The following is a 19,982-nucleotide window of genomic DNA, read 5'->3' on the forward strand; positions in this document are numbered from 1 at the left end:
ACCGAAGGAGGGGAGGAAATTATTTCGGGGCAGTGAGAAGAGTCGGGGGGAGCGAAAACGTGGCGCAATGCGACAGGAAAGCAGGATTGCAAATTCTGCACAATGCTCAACCTGCAAGTTTACGTAGCTTTGAAACAAACCATAGAGACGTGAGTGGGAAAATATTTTGTCCGGAAAATTTTATGGAAAAATATAACCATATATTTTTCAGGAAGATTTTCCTTTTTTTCCCCCATAAGTGACTGACGAATTCAAATCAAGGATTCAGTAAAAAATTCAACACGATAGTTGGGAGTAACAACGAAATGAAAGAGGGCTGTTAATGACTGGTTCAACCACTTGGAGATAACTGAGTATGCATAAGCATAGAAAAGCTGGTGATACGCTATGACAGATGTTTGAATTTGTATGGCGACTAGGTAGAAAAATAGCTAAGGTATCATGTGTGTTGTAAAATAAGTTTTGTTTCACTATCTATATAAATAACATTGTAAATGTTCGTTCGTTCAAAATCTTGAATCTCAGAAAGTTGGATTGGAATACGCGCGTGTTTCTATATACCCATGCCACACCTGTGCCAGGTAGAAATATGTTTTACGATACAGATAGATGAAAACAGAGATTTTTAATACTTAAATTGCTAGAGATATATAGATATATAGGTAGAGATAGAGAGGTTGACAGAGAGATGGTGAATTATACAGAAAGAGAGCTGCTTTGTATACCTGTACCTACTTCGAAAAAATTACAACAAAAAATAATTGTGGTAGTACATCGCGTGCCGGGCATTAGCTAGTGTTAAATAAAAAAATATATCTAGAGAAACAAACGTTAATTTACTTTTAGAACGACCCTCGCCCGCCGCCAGCTAGAAAAAAGCACCAGTCGGCACAGGCGGCGAACCGGAGACTCTGACAAAGATGTGCAGCTATTGTCGAGCGGGACAGACCTCGGGGAAGCGTTACCCCGACCACAGTTTTCTTTTTTTTTTGTGTCTTAAAAGAAGATGATTATATAAAACACTGAAATTAAAATTAATGTGAGCGTTAATTAAAGACTGATAAAATTTTAAGAGAAGAATCTGTTTTTGTTTAAATTATATATATGTTTTGTTATCTAATAAAAAAATAATTATTTATAATAAATACTAAGTCCAAAGCTTCATTGCATATTACCTAGTGTTAATATAAAGGATGAAATATATAATTGCAAGGTTGCATTAGTGAAAAAAAACTTAAAATAATTTTTAAAAAAGGGGAGCAAGAGAAACACTTTTTTAAATACAAATGCTAAGAAACTCATTTTTGTTTTCTCTTACCTATTTGACATTATTTTCAAAATTTTTAAATATATATTTATTTATTTTCCTCCACTATATTCATAATCGCAATATACTCGCACGCAGCGTGCGAACGCGAGTGTCGACAGCAGTGGAGTAGCAGGCGGGTGGCAGGGAAGGCCCCCACCAGGGGCGCCGGAGCAGCCGGGGGGGGGGGGGGTGTTGCCGCGACGGTTTCGCGGTTACTGAACGCTCCCCCCCCCCTTCCCTCTGTTTTAATCCAAAAAGGGGCCGCCATTTTCAAGTCTGGCCAGGGGCGCCAGTCACCTTAGCTACGCCACTGCGACAGAGACGCGACCGCCCAGGGCGCGGGTACTCACTGTAGCGGGGGCTGTATGAGCAGCCTCTGGGGACGCAGGGCGTAGTCCCGGACTGGGTGGAGCAGAGGGACGCGGGCTGCCGCCGCCACCTTGCCGTCTCCATGGAAATACACCGCTGCAACACAAAACGAGCGCGGTGCAGGACAGTGCAGGCGGCGCGCCCACCGCAGAGGGTAACAAGAACACTCGCTATTGCTTAACACGTTTCAGGGAGCTTGTGTGTAAAATCTCTGCCACGTCAATAAATGAGCTCAAAACTAGAACGGCCCTCCTACCTAGTAAAACAGTTTTTAATTTTTTTTCAGTTTCACTGAAATTTAAACGCTTATTACTGTTGATTTGTTGTTACACCTTTGTTTGAAAATACTCACCACAGAATTGCATTTTTACACTAATGCCTTTCAAGCTTCTAGCATTAGCGTTTATACAGCTACGGTTTTGCTAAACAACTGATTACCGAACACCCACTCCAAGAGTGGCATGAACATAGAGTAACAGCGACACAGACCGTACCAAATATCGTAGAAGTCAATATAGGAAACTCAGGCCCGTTGACATGGGCGAGGCATGAGAGACATTATTACAGCGATCCTAGCGGCGTGAACTGTAAGCATACGTGCGAAATTTAAATTTGTGTATGCATGCTTCTACTCATTGCCACCTCTATGGATTGTCGGCTGGAATTCGGGAAGCTTACACTTCACCAAATATTGTAGTAGAAGCCATAAAGAATGACAATTATTTGTAGCCAAAATTCCATACACGTCCAATGCATTTGTTTATAACCCATTTAAGCATTAAAAGTGAAATAAAAACTCGACTCTCTTACTGACAACATTGTTTACAACTACATAAGTGCATGTCACCAGGATCGCTGTCATCACTTGTCTCGCAGATTTTCGACGACTTTCATTTACTGTCCAACTACATCATCAGATCGCATAATTGTAGCTAGTATTTTTTCCCCGAACATTAAACAGATCGTTTGAAAATAGGATAGGCAAAAAAATTCGTTTGTCTTGGCAGACGCAGCTGATCCATTTCTGAGAGTGATTGTAAAATCTCTTTTAACACTTCGTACGTCAATGCACCTTGCAACTGTGATATTTTGCCAGTGGTCCTTGAGGCGTGCGCGAGAACGGATTGGTGGCTCTAGAAGATTTCCAGATTTGCCATGTGGTGCTCCAAAGAAAAATGTATCCAGATATGAAACTAAATATAGTTACTCTATTATATTACGTCACTACTGATATACAACTCTTTTGTTAATACTTAATTACTACGTTTTTTTATACGACCTTACAAGTTTTTCTAGAACAGTGAAGAGTTCAGTACTGCCCGTAGTCTCTGTGCTGTCTGTAAACCAGCCTTGAGTTGACCATCAGTACATATCTGTGATGCGTTGATTATTATAACTATAACATAATTTCTCAGAAATATTTGTATGATTTTAAATGTACTACTTGTTTGAGAACCACTATAGCTAGTAAATAAAATCTGACTACGTCAAATTTCAATTTCGCACTAAATAATTTAAACAAATGCGCGTGCGTATGTTTAGGTGCTGTTTTATTAGAAAAAAAATTAAACTTGTCATTGTTTACATTAGTTGATTTTGCCAGTTCTCTTGGAAAATCGTAATCCAATGATAGCTTCGTAAGCAGAATACAATAATCTTTCTATATTCACAATTTATCTAAAAGCAAGACGCAAAATATGCATTTCCAACAGCTTTGCGATGAAAAACAGCAGAGTTTGGAATTACAGGTTAAGTTACACATTTGTTTTCCGAAAAATAGCCTAAATTGCTAAATTAAGTTATTTTTTATCGTTCCACTACTCTTCAGAAAGGGAGGGGGGAATTCATTTATATGCTCGAGCATTTACCGGGGCAGTTTATATTGATAATGCACATACACATCCGGTCGAATCCCACAAATAAACATACGAAATATAGATATACATAGGCCTACAAATGATCTAAGTAAAGACTCCACCATAAATTACACAAAAAAACGAAAACTAGGTACTCATTAGGTCATATTTCTGATACAGTAGAAATTACAGTTCAAGTACCCGATTATAATCATACAGTAGGATTCGCTAGGAAGTGGACTAAATGAAGGAACTGATGACCGACGTTTTGTAAAAGTTACCAGCCTTTACACTAAACTAGCTGAAGTACCCGGCGTTGCCCGAGCTAAACCACCTTTGGGTGCTGATTTTCGGGAATACCTCGTATTAACTAATCGATAAACCCAACTCGATATGCAAGCAACCGATGCAATGGCCGTTGCCACGGAGACGCAGAAGGTATAAAAAAAATGCAAAAGCACGTTACCATTCCTACAGATAAAGCTTCAAAAATGCCATAAAAAAATTAGTTCAGCCATTTTTGCATCCAGGTTTTACATACCTCTAACTAAATGAGAAACTTGCTTTGAAAACTCAACATTTTCAAGTTCCCCCACAATTCCGATGTCGAAAGTGCACAAGTCGATGGTAAACAACGAGTGTCGAATGTATCTCTGCCTGAAATCTAAATACATATTGTCTGGAGAAGCAAAAATGTTCCTGAAAGTTTCCCCCCTTTCCACGACGCTAATTATTGGGTTACGAAATGTCACCGGCTGTACTGTGGAAAATGTCACCGCAGTGTTTTGACTCACTCCGTCGACACGTTCGTTGGCTCATGTCTGCTGTTTGCTTTGACATTAGACGGGCGGTGTTTGATGCCTCCGCGTGACGTAAACAGAGGCGTTAATAAACGCTAATTCAAAAGCAAGCAGTTATAAAAGCGACAGTCGTTAACAAAACTCTTACTGCATTGTGAAATTTAACGCTTACTTTAGTAGGTGCTCGAATTTGCAACATGCTAATTTTCGAGATACATCGGCTGCAGCAAACTTAAAATACACGTAACCACGATTGGCTATTAACATTTCCTATTCCATTGCCCACGGCTAGAAGCTTATAATGCAAAACGTCTAAAAGTCCAGAACAAATTGTCATGTTCCTGCTTTGTAATATTCAAAATTTAAAAATAAAACACATTTTAACATAATTCTAACTACGTCTTCGAAAATTAAAATATTTTTCAATGCACATACCATCAATAAAAAATTATTAATTTCATCCGGAGTAAAAACTGCCGTAGGGAATTTTCTTTTGAAAAAAAAAGTAAACTTGCATCAACATATGACAACGCTGCTTCATGCCATGTTTTCATCAAAATAAGACAGTTGTCGAAAAAATGTAACGCATATCCACATTATCTGTCTAAATTTGCCTTCAAGTTATTGTAGATAAGTCCAGATACCGTAAAAGAACTTCCCATTCCTTGAAGCTGTAGTCCGTGAAATTGTACTACCAAATAACCTGGGTTCGAGTTATGTCCAAGTAATGTGTGTTAACACCAAGAAGCCGTTTTGGTTTCAACAGTTTTCATGCCATTATATATATTTTTTTGTTTTATGTAAAACATTTCCTTCGTTTAGGCAAAGATCACACATTAGATATTTATATTATAGAGCCTGAAAATAGTGCACATGAACTACATACTAAACACAAATTACTTCGCAGGGGAAACTATTTGTAGCAGCCAGTCGCTACGTATTAACTTCAGGAATCGCATTAAATTATGTGCTATGCTTAAACGAAGCCATATTTTGAATGTCAAACTATAGAAAATTGGTTATGGTCTAAAACCGTTGAAATCAAGATGGTGTATTTGGTTCCTCTCTCCCCCTCTAATTGACCCCCCCCCCCCCCCACACACACACACACACAGGGGCATACGTGCGGTGTGCAGCGCTTCATAAGAAACCACGCGATTTGAATATGCACAAGATATTGGAGAGGTGTCTGTTAACGAAAAGCTTTTAAAAGTACAATTACGGCGGAGTAGTAGTTCTGTTTCCGTGTTTAGTTTATAAATTGCCTTTTTTACAAGAGTGAAAACTGCCAAAACACGTGTTTACAGACTAATTTTAGGCATGTAAGCATCCAAGGGGCTTGCATTACACCTTTACATTCAGTTCTCCTCCATATAATGTTAAGTTTATCGCTCAAATTTCATAGTTGCCCTATGCGCGACGAGAAGACTGCTCGCTAGTTCAGAGCCTTGCGCTTAGAGGCGACACCGCGTTAGAAGCACCAGCGAGCGTCGCACTTACCATCCCGCCTCACTGACACAAACACATACCTCACTATACGGACCCCAAAATGTTAAACTACAAGGGCAGAAGACTAAAAAAAAATTGTATACGCTTTTCTTCACTCTCCCATCATTATACCAGCTAAATAAAATGTTAGCTCTAGAAAAAATTGCAAGACTGCTACTCCACATGCTAGCGAAACAATCCCTAGTTTCCTCATTCAGAGTTTATACACATTTTGACTATACAAACACACATCATATATTGACTTGCGACCCGTTTATTGTACATTAAAAGAGTTACAAAACCGCATTCCTGTTTGTCAAGTTCGCGTTTTTTTTATTCATAAGTGTGTAACAAGAACGCAAAAATCCAATAGCATCAATTAATATATAATTATTTATTAAGCAGTATTGATATTCAATGACAGCACTGAGTATGCTAGTATGCTCTACCAGTCCCTCCTTTCACACAATCCCCCTCCCCCTTTCGCCCGACACCCCCTAACCCACGCCAGGGCACACCGGAAACACGTTTAATAATTCACCGCCGCGCGCCGCGCTCCAGTCGAACTCGGCGCCGGCACGGAAAGGCAGACATTTTAACATTTTTGAAAAATGCGAGACTGCATTATGGCGTTCTGGTAGTTTCCCTACCAGGAACCGGGAAGTACAACGAAACACGAAAGAAAATAAATCATGGTTTCTTTTTATCATATCGTGTCCTAAATATCCTCTGTTTTTTTTCCTTCGTAATGTTACTACCAATGTAATGGCAATAAATTTTTTTAGCCTATTAACTGTACGGAATATTTTACCACACAAATGTAGTAAATTTGTTAGAAATTAAACTTATTTCTCAAACAAATATTTAGTACAGATACCATGCGATGGTTCACTGATCATAATCTAGCACAATGGTATATTTGACTAATAATTTCTTCGGCGCACATTATTTTAAGTCGTCATTGGACAGTTAGGGAAAAAAATTAAATAACATAATATAGTTTTACATTGAGAACGATTTTTTTTATGTGCAGTTTCATGCGCTTTTTCTTTTCGCAGTTTTTTCAGACCTTCAAACATGAAACCATTAGTTTGTCACTGATTACAACTAGAAGCACATGCGTGTATACATAAAATTTAATTTAGCCTCTTGTCAAATTAGAAAAAATAAAATAAAATTGTAGGTGGCTTGAGAAACTGTCTGTTCTAAATCCCCGCCTCCTCTTTTCCTTGCCAAGTCTTTAGGGCTGCTTGCACAGCCAGGAAAGTAAAATCTAAGCAAAAATCTTTGCAGGTTAATCAAATGGAGAAATAATTTACTTTGCCTCCAGTCATGACTGTGCAAGCCGGCCTCAGCAACATCAATACATTTGTGGACACCCTTCCGTTCTCTGAACAAAAACAAACAAGGAGAAAAAGTAAAGTACGTAGTCTAATTGGGATAGGGAGGAAGTATTTTCTTATCAAACAAGCCCCGATGAAAATGCTCTGTAGTGCAACTGAGCTATTCAGCATTTTAATTTGGCGAGTGTTAGCGTAGAAAATTTTAATTGAAAATACTGTAAACAGTAGTTTTTACTGTAAAACATCTTAGCTCTCGGTATACGGCTTTTGGTAGAAGTAATTTCGTGAATGGCGCGAACCAAAGTTTACAAAGCCAAAGGGAAACTTGTTTAGTAAATTTTAATAAGATCAGCAGTATTTTAATAAAATTTCTTGTCGAAAATCGGGTTGAAAGCCGGGAATTAGTATTTTTTCAAGGTTTTTTTTTTTACTTTTATCGGAGCAGTTTCATTTTGTAGTAATTTCACTCTGAAAATCTAATTAATCGATAGTTTATGTAACTGATCCGGCAACGAATTCTAGTGGTGGATGCGGAAACTACGCGTGACTCGCGTCCACCCACCACATTTCACACAGACAAAGGAAAAAGTTATAGTATTAAATGTTTAGTGAATTTCAACAAGATGGGCAGTATTCTAAATAAATTCCTTGAGGAAAATCAGGTCTTAAGCCGGGATTAGTATTTTTAAAGTCTTTTTCGCTTTAATCGGAGCAGTTTCGTTATATAATTTAAGATTTCGCGCTGCAAAGGAAAGAATATATATTTTTAAATAGATTTTTGAGAATTTCGGGGAGGGGGGATTGGTCCCCCATCCCCCCAACCCTTTTGCGTACAGCTTTGGTCACAACGTATTTACGTATTCTTCAATTCCATGACTCATCACAGATGGAATTAATGCGTCACGTGGCAAAAAAAAAGTATCTGCTCAAAAATACTCGGCACACCAGCATTGCAACGAGCAAAAACTGAACTTTATGCATGACACAGTTAATGGATTAATTACACAGGATCAGCCTTATTTTAAGCATTTCGTTAAAAAAAAATTATCTGGCCTAACATAAGTTTCCATGAACAGTCCTTGATTTTTTTAAAAATATAAGTTCTAATGCAATTTGAGTTTTTTTTTCTCTTCAGTTTTCCCTGGTTCTTTACATCTTGCATGAGCAAGCAGAAAAATTTGCGCCAAAAGTTTTGGTTATATTCATTTACATACAACCATAAGTATGTTGCAATTTGAGGAGGAAGGGGTTGAGAGCAATCCCATCGGCCGACGTTCCTACCTCCCCTATCAAGAAAACACAGGATTGACCTTCCGCTTTTCGTTTCCTACCACCTTCCCATTTCATCATTCTCCTCAACCAGACCGCCATACCTTTATCCTAACCATCCCCCCCCCCCATCACCGTTCCCACCTCCGGGCTCTTCAAAGAGTCAAATGCCGTCACGTGCCCGCCTGAAGATATGAAAACGCGCACCGTCTCGCGGGCCGAAGACGAGGACGACACCCGCGCATTCGCTCGACAATTCCCGTCGCGAGCGCCACCCGCCGCGTTGCCTGGCGACGACCGGCCATTTCGTCTTTCCAAAATGGCGGCGCCTAGATCAGCTGCATCAACCACATATCTTGGCTTCAACCCACCTCGTCTATAACACGGCTGTATGCTACGGAATTTTTTTTTTGAGAAAATTTTCCAGTAATTTACCAGAAATTTTCTAAATTAGACTTTCACAGAAACATAAATAAACTTTATATGCCCTTTTTTTTTACAAACACAACCAAATGAAAGAAGTGAGCCATTAAGTGGTTAAGAAAGAGAAAATGTTATATTAATATACAATCATACTCCACAGTTATTTTCCTAAGTTTTTTTACCTGTACAGTAGTACAATAGTAAGATAAAATTTTAATAAAAAGTGGCATAAAAGGTACGTAATCAATTATGAATGCATACAAAAACCTATGCACGTCTAGAGGCTACCTACAACAGAGAAATATTGTACTATTATCTTAGTTTATCATCATATCTTAAAAACTATGTGAATTTATGTTGGGATTAGAAAAAAAAATCCTGTAAAATGCATGGTTATATTTTTTCCAGAAAATTTACAGAAAGAAAAATTTTGTTGTTCGGCAAATTTTCCCGCTCACATCTCTATGAACTGCCCCCCGTGGTGAACACACCCTGGTTAGTCGTGGCTCGGATCACAGTCTGAGCCGTGTAACTTGTCTGGAACTCTACAGCTCTCTAAAGCAGTGGCGGATCCAACGGGAGAACCAGGAGCAGGCCCCCATCCCCCCCCCCCTTTTTTTTTCCCCCAGCCAACACGAAACATCAGTCGTATGGGTTCATAAGTGCCTCGATACAGAACACACAACTTAGGCCGGTATTCCAAGACATAAACACAAGGGTTCAGGTGTTGAATATGCTTCACCTGTACCCTAACCGTGTTCCTGTTGCGCGATAGGTCACGGCCAGTCCCTTACATTTAAAGGGAACGGATTTTGGTGTCTTAGTTGTTTCCTATCTGTTGCCCAAATTACATGCATGCTCAGAGCTTACGTTTTGGTTGTTTTCGTCCAGATGGCGAACCCGCGTCTGGCGCCATTAATTAGTATATAGTCACTTTTGTGATCATCGGAGGACGTACCAAGCGTGTTGGTGTGCCAAATGAAACTATATGATAGCGAAACTATCCTGGAATATATATTTGCACACCTTAATGCATCACAAGAAATAATCGCAACTTAAAAAGTACTTGAAAAAATTCGAATAACGCCATTTTAATTCGTGCATCTCCATGATTTTTTCCGTAACAGATGTATCGATGTTTGCGAAACGTCCGCAGAACCGTTTATTAAAACGGTTGCCCATTTGTTCTCTTACTGGGATTCGGTTTGGACACGTTCTGGAATACGGTCCGCGAGTCAGGTTACGGCTGTGCCCCATCAAGGCAGTGCTTATCCGGTAACTTACCCGAACGTCTTGGAATACCGCGCTAAAATCAAACGATGCATAGGCACGCAATCTAGGATTTTCAGGTACAAGTTCCTTCGAAATAATTTCGTTGCAGCATCAAAAATAGTTTATTTGACAAAGTGGCTTGTGTTGGTACATACAAACCCTCAAGAACGGTAAATCGTCGGTCTGTTTGAGCCTGATGACGGGAGCACATGTCAGTTACCGAAACGTAGCAACTGGTTTGTCTCAGGAAGCATACTGTGTTTATCTGTACCGTGATATATTTATTCCACGGAATTCTCAGTGCTGTCTATGCATTTAACTTTCGACATCGGCCGATTCTGGCTTGATTTGTGTAGTTTTTGTTCATTCAATTCTTTGTCAGTTCTTGAGGGTTTCTCAATGACATACAGAGAAAATCAGCAATGACGTAAGAATTTTTTTTTTTAATTGTTTCAAATTGGACACTTCTCGAAAAGTAGCATCAGGGGTACCAATGTAACAACCCTGTCACTTGCAAAGCAACACGTGATGTTTGTTCGCGAACACTGCTGATGCTACAACAATGGAAGAATGATACCGCTTATTGAGGACTGTCAAATTTGAGACAGTTTCCGCGACAAAGGCAGTGACAAGCATGCCCTTCACCACGGGGATTGTGCAGGCACCGTGGGCACAGATGAGGAGAGCGAAGGGAGGGGGCGGTGAAGATGACGGGGGGGGGGGGGGGGGGGGCTGCAAGGCGACCGGGCGAGCCGCTATAACGGCGCGTGCGCAAACACGTGGACCACCAAGTACACTCGCCACGCGAACGTTTGTTCGCGTCAGGCAAGCGCAGGCGCGTGGCTTTCGCGGTCCGCGATCAATTCATAACTTTTGTCTGCTGAAACGTCAACACAAGATAAGTTAAGTGCTTCCGTTCTTACAAAAAAAAAAGCATCATCTACGCTATTTTTAACACTATTAGGGATGGAATTACGTGATTATATAAATACTAGCAATACGCCCCGGCTTCGCACGGATGAGAACTTCTAATGCGGTATCATTAAGATTAACAAGTAAGTACTTATTAAAGTTCTCGAGAGGGTCCGGTATTTTTACACACACACAACAAACAATGGTTGGGAGCGCGCATGACTGAAACTTGCTGCGCCGCGTGTGCAAGCCCCTACCGTAGCACGTGGCCGGGCCGCCTGGTCGATATTGCCAGCCCTGCCACTACACCCTCCTCCCCCCACCCCTTGGGCTAGCTGCTCGCTCCCGTACTACAGTACTATCAGCCACGTGCGAGCGGGGTCTGGCCAGCTTCTGAACGCCCCCCGGGGCGCCACGCCATCTTGGATTATTTTCCCTCATCTTTCTGCTATGTGATTATAATTTTGAACTATTTATCCCGAATTTTTTTGTTTGAACATGCCAGGGCATAAATCATATCACCCAGATATTATATACCTCGTTGCTACCACATACTAACAAAGGCTGTATAAGCGCCACGAGGAAATAACTGATAGTTTCACGCAGGTGACTACAACTGTCGTGATGAGACGCCAGTTCGCAAGTGTTGATTTCAACTAAGTAGCCAGAGATAAGTAGCCTGTGCCATGTCAAACCAAAAAGTTTAGCACGGGAGCTTTATTGCAGGTGGTATCAAAATTTTTGAAATTGCCAGATGTAGAAGCCTAATCCCCCTTAATAAAATGACCAACAACTTGAGAGCCTGCTTTCAGATCAACCAGCTCTTTCTTACAAACAAATCTTCAGTTTCTGCGGACAAGAATGTCAAGCAGGTATCTTATATGTTGGCACGGTTTTTTATGTTCTAGAATATTGTGTTACGTTTACGATAGTTCTGTCATGATTTAACACCATGTCCTAGAACTCAGTGTTAAAGTTTATAATGGTAAATGGGTACAGTAATAACGGTTTTAAACGTAAAATAATTATTATTTTTTAATATATCACGTTTTTATAATGGACTAAAAATAAAATAATTTTTTTCCGGCTCAAAACATATTTATAACCCCATTGTACATTGTCCTGAAAATTTGTGATTGTGAATTTATAATAGCTGTGAAAATACTTGTAATATTTAACGAAAAACATCTTGATGATAATATGACAGAGACGTGTGGCAAATTGCAGGTGTATTTCAGTTTCTCTTCACCCGATAATATCTGAAGTGTAAAATTGTTCTACCTAATAATAATATATCAATCTGTTTAAATGTTGTTTGTCTGAAAAAATTAATAAAGAAGCAAGAAAAATTACATCTATATTTTCATACCAAAATTAAAAAAAAAAATCAATGACAGATTTTCCTTAGTTACCAATTTTTAATATATGACTCACTTATGGTGGTGGAGGTTGTAGTTGTATCGGGTAGTATGTCTGAAATTAATTGAAAAATTCAGAGATTTTTTTTTGAAAAATCTTAACGCAGAGAAAATACATAGATTTGTTTCTTCTCAGGTTGTGAAATATAAGGTTAAATGTATTAAAACAATTATAAAGAGCATCAAATAAGCTGGAGAATTTACAAAATATTTAGGTCAAATGTTGCATCATGTTAATGAAGTTATTCCGACCATCCTAAGCGCTGAAAAGGCAACGCCTGTGGAGTGCTGCGTTATGCATCCCGCAACGCTATACTGTTCGATTCGTAGCCTAACGCCATGAATCAGTAGGCATTGCTAAACAAAACAAAACAAATGTGTACCGAACAGACAAACAAACACATAGACAGACAACAAAGAGAGTTAATATTGCATTGTCATTCAGTTCTGATTTATGTTCAAGGTTTCCAGTTTCTAGCTCATTGGGAAGTTAGTTTAAAATCGTTTGCAAAATTTGTACCGAATAGACAAACAGACAGACATGAAACCGAGTTAATAAAAACTTGGTTAAAATGTGTCTCTTAATTTCGAGTTATAGGTATTATTTTCAAAAGCTTTAAAATTCTCAACCTGCACCGAAATTGTTAGATACTGTAACTACTTACAAATTTACATATATTATATTCTAATTTTTGTTACAGAATCATGAATAACCTTAACAATGCAATGGTAAAAATTAAAAAATAAAGTCAAACATGCCACATATTTTTTGCGAAAAATATTTATTTGCACAACTTATGCGTAGGGACTAAAAAAAATTGTGGGTTCGAAAACGCCCATTCGTTGGTTGCAGTTGGCTTGTGAGCCGTCTCAGCTGTGTTGTCTGTGATTGCATACTTCTATAGTTGAGAGTTTCTCATCGGCCCAGCGACGCGACGTTTAGATAAACAGTGAGCCAATAATAAAATCAGTTAAAATGTATACGTATTTGAAGTTTAGCCTATCGCGAAATGAATCCACGAATTTTTTTCTGTCTCTTCTTGTGGTCTACTTTATCGGTTAACTTTGACTCTTCATACTATACAAATTATTACTCGGTTAAATTAAAAGATGGCTCAGTTAAGCAATACGCCATGGTATATAATATGCTCCATAATAAATATGAACTTCGAAATCTACGTGCGCCTGTAGGCCAAACCCATTTTTTTTTTTTAAATAGTAAACGTAAACATTAAAGATGCGCAACTCATTTCACTTGAAAGATCATAACCCCTGTCATCTAAAGAACAAGTCTGTCTTTTGCACAGTATAAAAATATATAAGAAATTAAACGGCGAAACGTGCTCAAAAGACGTAAGGCCTAATTTTTTGATCTTTAGTATTTAAACTGGCCAGTCACAAGCATCTATCTGTTTCATGACTCTACTTTTAACTAAAAATAACCCCAACAAAAAAAAAACTAATTTAATTAAATTAGGTAACACTTTTTTAATAAACGCTTTACACGCCAATTGGCAGCTTAGTCATGCACACTTTTTTTACCCAAGAAATTATTACTAAACGTACCACAGTAAGAAATTACAAATGAAAAACATTTTTTCAAGAGTTACAGTTATGTTACATGTTTTCAAATGAACATTTTTTGTACTTTTAAAAAAGATTCCTGTGGAAACAAGTTGACAAAAAATAATTTGCAATACTACAAGAAAATAAATTATAATAAGTCACAATTACGAAAATTGTTGAATATTGATTGATGTTTAATACAAATATATATATTTAAACCATGGGAAAGATAATTGAATATTCAATAACTGGCTTTTATTTTTTAATCATGGGTATTAATTTTCACAGTTAATACTGGAAAGCTATTCAGGGAACGGTTTACAAAAAACTATCTATTGGTGGTACTATTACAACACATAGCATAAATGCCCGGACAAGAATTCGAACCCAGTATTACTGCGAACACTGTTTTGTTATACAGTTGTTTACATGTAAATGTACCAATTTACAAATATGTGTCATTTACAAAAAAAAAATTCCGTGTAGTGACTTTCCTGACTTTTGTAACCTCTAGACACCTTGTAATGATTTTTAAAATTCTGTTTACACTGAAACTATCAACACAGACCGTGAGTGAAAGGACAGGTCGACTCCGATAGCCGACTGTCCCTACTGTGGACGGAAGACGGCTCGTGGTGGCGACTGGAGCTAGGCGTGACGCAAGTCACGCGATGCTTCAACCCGACGCGAGCAAAGACCGCGACCTTTTATCTGGAAGACTGCAACCTCTACGTTGTTTTTTTTTTCCTGCACCCGCCATCGCCGACTACACTGCCATCTGTGAATCTACAAATGAAGTAACATGAACCAAAGTGCGTGACGATAGAATGTATTGAGAAAAAAAAACGATCGTCAACGGTTTGTGTTATGTTTTAATGGAGGCACTATACAACTATCAGTCTCACTTAGAGTAATAATAATAATAATAATAATAATAAAAGCCCCAAGACTTGTTTTGTTTACTGCCAGGATGCTCGATATAAGGGGTTCGTTATAAAAATGTTCTTCTTTACATTAAGGACTATATTATACCCACTAATTTAATCTTCTTCAGTTAGAATTGATCAGGCAGTAAAACATTACCTCAAAAACACATTTAAACAATAATATTAAATAATAATTTGTTTTAACTACTATTTATTATTTAATTATAAGTATTAACGCGCTAAATGGATTTTGAAAAAGACCTAGCTAGCTATCGTAGCGCTATCTATCGAGTCGATGTTAAACACTACTTGGGCGCGTATCGGGCTATTTGAGTTGCCACCCGCTGGACACAAGTTTGCACGAGTCCTTGAACTATGACTAGGAGGGGAAGGGGGTCTATCGGGGAAAGTAGGAGGGGGTAGAGAAAGCGGAAGTCGCACCCTCCCCCCCCCCAACCATCCACACACACGCACGCACACATGTACAACGAGTTTAATCAGGCGCGGCGCGGCGGGAGGCCAGGGGAAATGTTTTAGCCCAAGGGAAGTCGCTAATTCGATACTCCGCACCCATCCGAGATAATTAATCCCGACAGGCGTAACCCACGTCCCCACTCCCCTCCCCCCGACACTGCTAAAACAACCAACCATCCTACTGTTAGCCTCGACGATATGTACAGCCACTTCTACAGTTTCTCTGTGCTGCCAAATGTCATCACTTAACACTTAAGGAAAACACTACTGATTACAAAAATATCTGGCAATCATCTTAAATTAACGTACACTGCAATTTTTTTTTGTAAATGGAACTGAAATATCAATGTAAACTTAACAGATAAATTGTAAATTTTGTACATTTACATGAAAACAACTGTGTCACTACAAAATAGTGTTCGCAGTAACACTGGGTTCAGATTATTACCCCGGAAATTATGCTTTTTTGTTGTCCCACTACCTCCTAAAGTTTAAAGTTCCCTGAATATCTTTCCAGTATTAACTGCGTATATAATAAGCACGACACACCAGAATAAAGTCAAATTGTTGAATATTCGATATCTTTTTCATGATATAAAAATATTCGAATGAAACATCAATTAAAATGGTTTTTCTTAATAAATACTTATTAGGTAAACATATTTCTTATATGCAAAAATTACCATAGCCATATTTTGTACAAAGTTACAATATCTTAATTTTAGTATTACGAACTATTTTTTTTTGGCAAATGGTTTCCAAAATAATATTTTTTGTACAAGTACAGAAAATTGTTTTCTGTGCATGGTCCAAAGAGGGTTCATTTCAAGTGTAGGACCTACGTACGATATTTTGCACATCTCTACCTATAAAAAACAGTTTTGAAATAGAAACATATTCCTCTTGGACAAATTTTGTCTCGTTTTATCATGTTAAATTTAGCTTCCTGCGTAGTTCTGCTACGTGGAAGATGGCTCTTATGATACATAGTTGCTGCACGGATACTATGAATAATTTATTCCTCGAACTCTGGCATTTCACACATATTGGTGAACGTCAGTCCCAGCTGGCGGAACCAGTGACTATTTCAGCAGCGAGGCTGGATTTACAATAGCCGATCACGTGACCTGCAGCTCAATCAGATGATGCGTAAAACTGTATCCGTCCGTCAAATGTTTGGCAAGCTCATACTCTAGACGGTATAACAGATTGATTACGCCAGTCAGTTGTTACAAGATCACTGGACTGTGGGGTTTCTATTTATTCGTTCAGATGTTTAGTAACATAATAACACTGTGGTTGTTAAAACTCAAGTTCAAACTTCAGGGTACATACCAAATGTATTGATGTGCCAAATGAAACGTTCGTGATAGTGAAACCACCTCGGAATATGTTTAGTAATTTAAAATAGTCATATTAAAAAGAATTTTAATAAAGTACGTAAACTGGCATTACACTATTGATAATACGTGGTCTATTCCGTGGTAGACCGCGCGGTTGGTAAGATCGAGACGTAATTTTAGACGTGGTTCAAACCTAGGCACTGGTATTAAGGAAATTTAAATTGAAACATTTTACATGTTTAAATACATAGCTCAGTCCATTAGAATGATTATTTTATACTAGGCAGGCATATACCCTTTTATTTTTTCCTTAAAACAAAATTTAATTGATTACGTTTATTAGGAAATTAATGAACACGAATTCACATAGATGATAAAAAATGAAAACTTTATTACAGTACATGTACGCTTTAATACCTTGTTATAATTTGTAGTCATCTAAAGTGAGCAGAAACTTTATAGTAGGCTATTAACTTTTTAGTGAATTCTAACAAGATTTACAGTATTTTAATAAAATTCCCATTCGAAAATCAGGTCCAAAACCGGGGTTTAGTATGTTTTTTTAATTTAAATGTAATCGGAGCCATTTCATTATACAGTTTAAAATTTCCTTTTGTTTCGTGCTGCTATCTACGCATGATGGTGGACATCAACGTTTACAGTTCAGGCGACAAATTCTAACGGCCGGTGGAGAAAGTAACTCAAAAGCGAATACTTAAGGGGCCTCCCTAGTAGCATCAGAAGTTAGCGGAACACTATGTTTTTAAAATAATGATGGGACTTTATTAATCGACACTACGAATCTGAAAATTTTTCACCCACGAGAAGATAATACACGAATTGTCTGTATAATTTTACATTTTTGTTTTTTTCTATCAAAATATGAAATAAAAAATCACCAACTTGTCCAACTTTGGGGCCATTTTATACTGCTTAGGAGAATGACAGAAAAAAAGTACAAGTCTAGAAAAAAAGATAATTTTTTTCTGAAGAAATTCATGTATTTAAAACATATAGTCATCGCTTTGAATTCCGAGATATCTTTTCCACAATTTCCGCAAATCCTGAAAGTTTTCCACCGTCTCGTGCTGCCGCTCGGCGAAGCCAGCTCGCAGGCCACACAGCTCAGGTAGCCGGGTGGAGGAACACGTGGCCGGAGGGGAGGCAGGCTACCTGTGTGTGCGTGCGTGCGTGAGAGGGAGACAACCCACAACCGGCACCGGTAAAAGATAATCCCGTGACCGAAAGAAATTCTCAGAATTGCTTTTAATGTGCCTCGCCACAGTACCATGTGCTCGACTTACTCTGTGACTATATTCGTGTATCTCTAAAACATTGCTTTTGTTTAAACTACAAATATCCTAAAGCTTACCATACTAGATCATGTATTACGAAATAAAGTATTGAAACTAATCAATCAACACATTGAAAGTTGTCCTACAAACTATTTATTGGTGGCTTTACAGTCTCGCTAGCTAATTCGACAAAATTTATATTTAATTTTTAACATGAAAATACACTTCATTGTTTTTCCTTTTATTTTTAATAAAAATTCAAGAAACAATTATTATACCACCCAATATTTTTTTAAATTATTTTAGTTTTCCAAAATAATTTTACACATCTTACAATGCCGGGGAAAAATTTTATACTGGTATTAACCAAATTAATTATTTACAAAAGTTTTGATACTTAAAAATGTAGGTTTTATATAAAATGTATTTTAAATTAAAAGAAAAATCGTATTTTGAAAACTAAATGTCATTTTGCTATGCTTTATGGTTAGATAGATATCTGATTGCCTGCACTGTTTTAAAAATGTTCATGGGATGATATATAAAAAAATAAAAACTAGGGAAGTTCTATATTAAATAAGCTAGTCAGAATTATGTAAATGTTCCTCCTGGCGCAGGAATCACGAGGAGGATTGAAGATGAGGTCAGTGACCGATCGCTCACATATGTAGTTATGGATGGTACGTTATTAATTACAAAATTCAAAAACCATTTTGAAGTTAAAAAGTATAATTAGTGGCAATGTTTAATAAAGATGACGTAAATTTTCAGATAAACTTATTTCTACAGCTCAATTAATTAATAAGGGCAGGAAATATATTTTTTACAGCAATTATACAAAATTATTAAAAAAATTTAAACCACAATTAATTTATCCAAAAACCAAAATTAAGTAAATATTGCCCACACATTACAACATCCACGAAAGAACCTTGCAAATTATTTTTGTTATATGCATTATTTTGCATTCAAGTTCTTTATTTTTTTATACTTCACCTACTTATAATTGTTACATATTTGGCACATGGTCCGTCACGCCCAATTAAAGGGCCTGAATAAGTAGAACGCGTTTCTGATCAAATTGCACGCCTGTTACTTTACCTGCAACCCGGAGCGGTGTGAAATAAATTATTGTACATTCGTGACGTTGGCAATCAACTTAAATATTTATGAGTTAAAACCAAACATAACTATAACGGATAATCAAAGAAATTTTGAAATTTTGAAAGCTTGTTATGTTTTTATATAGTACACAAAGCAGTTAAACCATAAATTATTTGTTGTTGAAAAAAAATAATCCTTAACCTTTCATGCTTTTTTCATTTATTTTTATTACCAGATATTTCCGTTTAAGTAATACTTATATATATAACAATATAGCAATCTAGAAAAAAATTAAGGTAGCCTTATTCCAAATATAGACGTTAGTTAACTAAGAATATAAATTCGCTTTACAACCACAGCTTGTACACAAGTAAAAAAAACATGGTTTTACTTACAGGCCGTATTGAACGTAGGGTAGGTTTATGACAAATACAACAGCAATAAACATATGGCTGAGTCTGCTTTCATGTACACTTTTTTTTAAAGTTATCACTTTTAAAGCGGGTAAAGGGTACCTATCAAGTAGCTTAGCATTACCCAAAGTGAATGTCGTGCTCCAGAAAATGGTCGAACTATGTAATATTTGTATCACTGTTGCGTTACAGACCTGCAACTTTTTTCAGTGCGCGATGTCACTCTCATGTAAAAATATGCCGTGTTTAGCGCAAACGTGTTCGAATGAATCCACATGGAGCTGCCAAAGAATACCTATCGATGTCGGCAACATACATAAGTATACAAACCAACGTTTACAAGTGTATTCATACGTAAGTATAAAACTGGCGGCGGGCCATGATGCAGTTGGTTCTTCGCGT

General features: G+C 37.6%; 1 protein-coding gene across 3 annotated transcripts in view; it reads right to left on the reverse strand.

The window, feature by feature from the left end:
• The window catches only part of LOC134543346 (spermatogenesis-associated protein 13), a 250,784-nt gene that overhangs the window by 58,075 nt on the left and 172,727 nt on the right, over positions 1-19,982 (reverse strand). For all 3 annotated transcript variants that reach the window (XM_063388318.1, XM_063388320.1, XM_063388319.1), the window contains exon 2: positions 1,660-1,774. In XM_063388318.1, coding sequence (XP_063244388.1) covers positions 1,660-1,774 — 115 coding nt within the window. The remainder of the gene's footprint in view (positions 1-1,659; positions 1,775-19,982) is intronic.

The sequence above is a fragment of the Bacillus rossius genome, assembly GCF_032445375.1.
Source record: "Bacillus rossius redtenbacheri isolate Brsri chromosome 9 unlocalized genomic scaffold, Brsri_v3 Brsri_v3_scf9_2, whole genome shotgun sequence".
NCBI classification, from domain to species: Eukaryota; Metazoa; Arthropoda; class Insecta; order Phasmatodea; family Bacillidae; genus Bacillus; species Bacillus rossius.